At 42.7% G+C, this 7,763-nt stretch overlaps 1 protein-coding gene across 1 annotated transcript in view; it reads right to left on the bottom strand.

Annotated features, from left to right (window-relative positions):
• Positions 1 to 6,688, bottom strand: part of sema4f (sema domain, immunoglobulin domain (Ig), transmembrane domain (TM) and short cytoplasmic domain, (semaphorin) 4F) — a 53,720-nt gene extending 47,032 nt beyond the window's left edge. The window contains exon 1 of the mRNA XM_078275899.1: positions 5,834 to 6,688. Coding sequence (XP_078132025.1) covers positions 5,834 to 5,927 — 94 coding nt within the window. The 5' untranslated portion in view covers positions 5,928 to 6,688. The remainder of the gene's footprint in view (positions 1 to 5,833) is intronic.
• Positions 6,689 to 7,763: the final 1,075 nt, after the last annotated feature.

Below are 7,763 nucleotides of genomic sequence, written 5' to 3'. Positions count from 1 at the left end.
CACACGCACTCTCTACTAAACCCTTCAAGACTTTAAAGAAGCTGTATTTCACATCTTGACGCAGCACATTTCACAAGATTTTTATGAACGAAGGAGTGGGAACAAAGCAGGAAGGAGGAATGAATGAATGATGGAGAATTTCATCATTCCTAACATGCCTAACATGTCGTAGACCTCTGAGTGCCATGTGTTAAACTGTTCACCGCGGTAATATTACGCAGGGATAGATGTGTCCCAACAAGAGATGCAGAATTAGGACTGAGCCAAAAAGCCACCAAGAATACCAATCATGAAATCCTCCTGGGAATGCAACCAGGGAATCTGCTTGCGTCGACTCTGTGTGTGTGTGTGTGTGTGTGTGTGTGTGTGTGTGTGTGTGTGTGTGTGTGTGTGTGTGTGTGTGTGGCCTTTGACATCTGACTTGGTTTGCCCTTTACTCTGACAGGCTCCAGTCACGGGAGTGCCTGTGTGGGCTGACCATTCACAAACAATGTGGGAGAGTGCATGAACAACTATGTACGTGTGCACCGCTAATGTAATTCTCCGAATCAGAGACTAATGTTGGGGCTTGATAGAGAGTGCATTATGAGTGGAAGCGCACGAGAAGCTAATGAACTTTGCTGACGAATGTGAGGAGGGAGAGAGTATTTTCTGTAGGAGGCCGATGACAGCTGATAATTCCCTCCTCTCATCCTTCCTCTCCTTCATGTTTAACTCATTTTAGAAGAAAAGATAAGCGGATAAATGAAAGGAAACAGGGTAATAAGAAGAAAGCGATAACAGCAGATGGATACATAAACCAGACATGCAGCTAAAGAAAAGAATAGCAACAGAAAGACATGCTAGGTTTTAAGTCAGGGACTAACCACACAAGCTATGGTGGAAAGTGTTCCACCACTTCTATTATTTTTAGTATTTCTGACAGCCAAAGAGAGATATAGATAGGAAGGCATCTTTTAAAATGTCACATCTTTTCGTTATGCACTCAATGGCCAGCAAAGAGCTAGGGCTTATCATCACACAAAACTGACGGAAGTGCCAAAAGCATTTCTGAAGCCTTTCTCCATTCCCATGGTACCACTCAACTCCACCAGGCCCTATCAACGACACTTAGAAGGAAGAGAGGGATGAGAGCTGGAAAAGAATGGCAAAAAAACACACAGCAAGAGAGAGAGAATGGGATGCAGGGATGAGAAAAAAGAGAACACTGTTCTCTTGTCTTTGGATAACCACTTCTTATTCCCCCGGTGGGAGACAACAATGCAGCCCCAACCCAAACTCATAATCTACTGTAGTCCACATGTATTCTCACAGGCAAAGCCCCGGTTCAGACAGTTTAGTGGTTCCACTCTTCCTGGCCTAATCCCACGGCAGATAGGAAAGTATGCAGGCCTGCAGGGATGAGGATTTTGCACATCATGAGCCAGACCATCCCTCCAAATTATAAACTAACTATATATCTTTGACAGCAGCATAATAGCCCGATTCCAGCATATGGAGTATCTTTAACCCACAAAGGCAACAGCATGTGCCATCATGTAAAACCAGCAGGTCTCAGAGACATGTCTGTGTTCTATTTGTAACAAACATGAAACATAAATTGCCTTAGCTGCACTGGAACTACACGGGGTAATAAGAACTAGAATTTCTGATTGGAACACATAATGACTTCAACCCTAAACTACCTAACCCTAAATAATCTGCCAAGTCATGGTGGAGGTAGGGCGACTCCCTTGAAACAGAGACCACCTCCAGTGACATCATGAACAATGTATAGCCTACATTACTATGCAAAAGACACTGACTACGTTTACATGCTCACGAAAAAGACGATATTCCGACTAAGCTGTTTACATGGTTAATGAAAGTGAATATTCCACTAATATTCCCGTTTACATGTAGCCGTGCAAAATACGAATTATTCCACCGGTGGCTGACTTGTTGGACCGGGCCAACTCAGCGTCCCTCTTTCATTCCTTCAACCACCTTTAGAAAAGGTCGGCGTAGCTATGTGTGAGCATGTCCAAAAACCTGTTGATATCCAAGTCTTTAATAATGTTTAAAAATAGACTGAGACGCATATTCAGAATGCGCTGTATACATGTCCAAAGAATGCCTCTAAAACCTGAATAATACCAGAATATCCCACATGTCTTAATCGGAAAATGCTATATTCGGAAAAAGGCCTTCTTCGGAATATCCAACCGGAATATGCTGTTTACATGACCTGTATCAAATTCTTAATATGGTCATATTCGGAATAATAGAGGAATATTGGTGTGCAAGTAAACATACTCTATGTGGCTTTTGTTTTGGTCGTCATCTACTTATTAAAGTGATCACAAGACGAGACGCTTGAGGCTAAAAAATGTCCCCTTAGTAATCCGGAATTTTTACTCCCATGCCTGTCCTAGCTTTTTTAGAAGATTGTTACCCCGCCAGAGCTAAAATGTAAGTTCAGATTAATGTCAAATACTTAAAAAATGTTGGTTATAGAGCACTTTTCTGTTACAGCTCAAGACAAAAGGTAGAAGCAGTAGATGAGCAACCAAGAAAATTCTACTGAATTGCAGAATTCATTTAAGCTTAACGGCCACAAAAAGTTGCACTTTTCACATTCATCATCAGAGTTGGCTTCCTTGTTTGCTGATAGTTTGACGTGTGAAGCAACAGTATTACCTGGCAAGTAAAATTCACAAGAACCAGACAAACAGAGCCTGTAGCCCCATCCACCACGAATTCAAGGCGATAACTGTATTTTCCAGCCTGCTTTGATTAGTCTTTGTTATATGGGACTCCCATCCACCCACACATAGTTCACCGCTAGCCAAGTGCAAATGTTGGCACAAAAACAGAAAACTACAATAGAGTAATACGTCTTCGATCACTGAGAGCTACTGGGGTGAGACATGTTTGAAAAGAGATTGTGGTAAGCTTCTGTTGACTACAAACAAAGAAAAAGTATAGTTTTGGCGAGCAGGCAGGCAAACTGCAGGTGGTACTGTAGATGGACACCGGGTGGCCTTCTGAGCGACACAAAGCTTAATATACCTGCATAGTTTCCAACTAACCAAGCTATTAAAATAAGACATAGCTCCTCTCTCAATCACGCTAAATGGACCCTGATCCATACAGTGGGTGCACCGCTGGGAGCCAGGCCCTCCCTCGTGTGCCGACACCCTAATGAGTTTCATGTGAGGAGCATTAAAGCCACTGCTAGACCTGTGAAACTGACCGGAGCTGACAGAGGGGCACAACAGACATACACACATAAATGTAATGTAAAGCTAAGTGGATTTGTTTTGTATTAATGTACAGCGCCATTAATCATTATTCCCATTTAAATGGAAATTATAGATATGATATATCTTTACATTGCGGTTTTCTCTACTAAAATATCTAGATACAAATGCCTACCCTATGAATAGAGTAAAATGAAAAAGAGTTGGAACAATTCCACATAAGCCTTATTAGCCACTCAGCCATTTAATATTGCATCTTACAAGCACAACAGAAGAATCATAACTGCAATGAGGCAGTGAGAAATTAACATTTTTGTGGTGCAAGACAGATGGATACTGATTACACAAACTGACTTTAAAAACAATGTTATCTTAAAACAGGACTTTCTTAACTTCGTATCTAAGTTTGTCTCTGAGGATGATGCCAGATGAAGGCCCACATTCATCCTAACTGAGTCTGGCAAAAATCCTGTAAGTCATAAACTGACGTGTTGAATCAGATTTGGCCTGTTAGCGGCGCTAGCTGTAAGGACAGGGCAAACACGTGTATGTTTAACAGAAGGAAGTGTGCATAAGCTTCAGCTGTGCAGATTGTCGCTTGGTTATTACTGTACATGCAAACCAAGCTTAACACACACACATCACCTGACCAGTTGCTCATAACAACTACACTGCCTTACGCAAGAGGTCTCTCTTCAGTAATCATAACACACATACAAACACAGAAGCATGCGCACACACAGACACACACACCCTTGTGAGGATGGCACCACTCTGCTAAAATGAAATGCTGTAGGGACTTTAATCAAATTAAGAGGCAGCAGGCAACCTTTGCAACAAGAAATACTATTCATTGATGCAGTTCTCAATCTGCAATAGTTTTATGAAAATGGGAAGATTGCTCTGTGGGGCATCATATCTGAATGTCTCCCTCTCTGCCTCTCTCTCTCTCATTGCTGTTTGCTGGCGCTCGTTCCAACTGTATTTGTTGTGGGGCCAGCGTGCCACAGGCCACAGTTGCGTAATGACAGAGACAGGGGGCAAACTTACAGACACTGCATTCATTCAGCGAATTATCCCGAATCAACAGCCATGCAGTGACTGTCTAAAGTAAGAACTTAGTTGTAGATCAATCACTGATTGGAAAATACAAACGGGTTAAAGCACAATAAGCTCTGCTGCAGAGTGCCGCTGTAGACCAAAGCCCATTAATACAGTCAGGTGACTGGACTATAGGCTAATGGTCAATGGACACACAGTGACGCAACCTCTAAATCTTTTCCTCCTCACAGCATCTGGGTGTAAACACCATCACACGGTAGAGAGGGAAAGAAAGGACATAAAGGAGGGAAAAAAACCAAAGATGTATTACTGTGCAAAGAAGAATACATGTCAAACAAATGTAGAGATACACTCATACAGACTGCAATCTCCAAAGGTTCACAAAATAGCTCTGTCTGACTATTGCCCCTTAAGCTTCTTATCATTTTGTTGTGATGGATGTCTCCTCTCGTTTTATGTTTTTCATTTAAACGGTCAGTCAGTTTCCAACAGGAAAACAGGAAGGCTGGAGAGTCTGTGCTGCTGAACCTGACACAAAGGGGGAGCTTGTTAGAGAGCTGGGCTTGTCTTCTATTCACTCTGACTTATGGCCATTCCAATCTGTGTCTGGTTATCTTTCACCCTTCAGTATTTTCAGTATGTGATACACACAGCCACTTTTCAAGAAAACTAAGGGCTGTTTGCGTCCTTTTAGAGACCCACAGTCTGAACATTTTCAAGCCCCTGCTTCCACTCTGCTGAAGTGTCCCTGAGTAAGACGTTGACTCACTCCCAGCTTACAGAGCCACTGATCCTGAACTCTGCCTTCTCTGGATGAGGGCAAATGAAAAGACAAATTCCCTACATGCATCAATCCCTCCGGTGAGAAGCCCATTTGACTGAACTGTCCCTTTAAGTAGAAAGCTGCTACGTGTCTGGATGAAACCAACAGCCCAGCGTTTCTGCCCAGTCTGTGCACTTGTTGTTGGCGTTCAGCAGAACATGTCTGGCACCTGCTTGCTTCGCCAGCATCACCATTTATAAAGCCACAATAAAGGTGGACAGCCCTTTGGTAAAGCGCCCTGAGTGCGTAAAACAGCAGTGCAGTGCAGAGGATGACTGCGCGGACACATGCGGGGTCAACTTTGGGTTAAATTATGTTTTGCGCCAAACACTGCCAAAGCTTATCACACACCTTTTTGGAGGCGTGTGATAAGCCGAGATCCTTCGGCTGTGCATATGGTTAAAAGATAAGAGGCAGCATTGCAAACTATGCTGAAGTTACAGATGTTGCACCAGCCTCGTGCATTATATTGTTTTGTTATCATCATCATAATCATAATCATCATGTGATGATGAAGCCACCTGGAACACCTTTTAATTTGCAAATAGATATTAAATACATTGGCAAATGCACACTACAGCCTACGGAAGTGAAGAAAGTCCTCCCAAATTAAAATCCGTTTAAAAAAAAATCTCTTCAGCTTTGATCATCACAAATATTACCCTCATGAGTTTTTGTTTTCCTCTGCCTCGGCGGTTGCACTCACCTCCCAACCCGCCCAGGGTCGCTGCCCAGGAGGCTCCGGAGAGCAGGCATAGCACAGGGAGCAGAGTCAACATCGCACCGACAGGACTCATCATGAATCGGATCCTGTCCTGGTCCAGGACGGAGGTGGAGGTCCGTCCGATCTGATTCCAACACCAAAGTCCCGGACTCGTGGTTTCAGCTGTGATGCATCCTGGTCCTGGCTGCGCAGGGTTTTCCGAGTTCAAAAAGGCGCAGAGCTCGGTCCAAGAAAATGTTAAATAACTTGTGGTTATTTCAAAATCAAATAAATGCTTCCTAAAAAAAACAACGTATAATGCTATTTTGCTACAGGTCACTGCTTTTCATGTAGCTAAAATCAGCACAAAGCGCACAGAAGTGCATGCATCCGCTCAGCGCAATGTAAGGGTTGTATTATCTAGCCTACTAAAGAAACGCCACATGCTGAGAACCAGAAGACACAGTAATGTAGTTATATTTGTGGTGTGTTCCAGTCACAAACTGTGTGTCAAAGTAATCCAAAGTGCTGTCCTCTCGTGCAGGAATAATGTCCAGTCAGTGTCCTGGGTCGTACCAAGCTGAAGCCTCGCTCTTTCCCCGGTCTGTGCCCCTGTGTCGCCGAGCTCGTCCCGCTGGTACAAATAAAACCTCCGCTGGTCTTCACTTTAAAATTATCGGAGGGAATTAAAGCAAGAAAATCAGGTTTAGGTTCGTCAAGTTAAACTAAATTCCGAGCGAGCGCTGTGTCGCTGAAGCTCGAGCGCTGGCACGGCGCACAGTGATATGGAGGATAGTGACCGGCTCGAGGATGCTGCCTGCTACAACGCTCGAGCGCGGAGGCCAACCGTTTCGCGCCCCGCCCTCCGGAGAAGGCAGCGCGAGGGTACACAACAGGTAAGGGTGGGTGATGTCACGGCCGACAGGTGCAGATGTGGTTTTCCTCAGAAACGCTACAAGTGATATCGAACTTCCTTTTTTGTGAGTTTCTTTCTGTAAAAATACGGATGAATTTGATTTGTGATTGTAATTACAGGTTGCACTGTGTCCACTAGACTAGGCCTATTATCCTATATGGAACTGTCTGCTCTTCAGTCTGCTCTGTCATACAATGAGATGAAAGTCGGTAGTGGTTATGTGAAACCTGGCATTGCCTGACTGGCACGGTCCTGAACCCTGGAGGATTCATGCAACCATTTCTACTGAATTCAAACTGGGATTTGCCTATTTAGAATGGGATTTATTGGAGAGGAAAAATGCCACGTTGTAGACACATTAGGTATTTTTTCAAAATAATGTTTTTACTCATAGACATAGACATAACTCAATTCCCAGCAGGTTACTGGATATATTGTCCGCACTATTTAGAGGAATAGTGCCATATGTAATAGAGCTACGCTGATATATCATGCAAGCAGATATATCTGCCAATATTGCAGATATACTGTAGGCTATGTGTATAATTTATACAATGTCCCTCTCAGTACTCTTGGTCACAATTCTTTAAAAAATTAATAATGTAAGAGAGCCTTATCAAAAATGTTTAATTTATGTTATGAGTTGGTGTTAAAAATGCCTATTGGTTGATATCGGTATCAGCCTAAACAATCCAGTATTGGTCAGTCAGACATAAAGCATATAGATATATAAAATATAGTATGGCCTATTTGATTTCTGAATATGATCAGCTACTGAGTCTTATCTAGTGCTTTACTCTACAAACTAAAATTGCAACCCATTCAGAAACTCTATGTGAGGGGGACAAAGGCTCAAAAAGGTCAAATCACTATTGAATATTTCTGTTAACCATTTTTTCATATTCACAATACATTGTGATACATTATGAATGAAAAGTACAGGTGTTCAGGTTTTTGACATAATGAATCCTTTACTCATTCAACATATCATATTTAAAGAATGAACATTTGCCAAGG

This window comes from Sander vitreus, chromosome 19 (genome assembly GCF_031162955.1).
Source record: "Sander vitreus isolate 19-12246 chromosome 19, sanVit1, whole genome shotgun sequence".
Lineage (NCBI taxonomy): Eukaryota > Metazoa > Chordata > Actinopteri > Perciformes > Percidae > Sander > Sander vitreus.
This window is presented reverse-complemented; position numbering and strand designations above follow the sequence as displayed.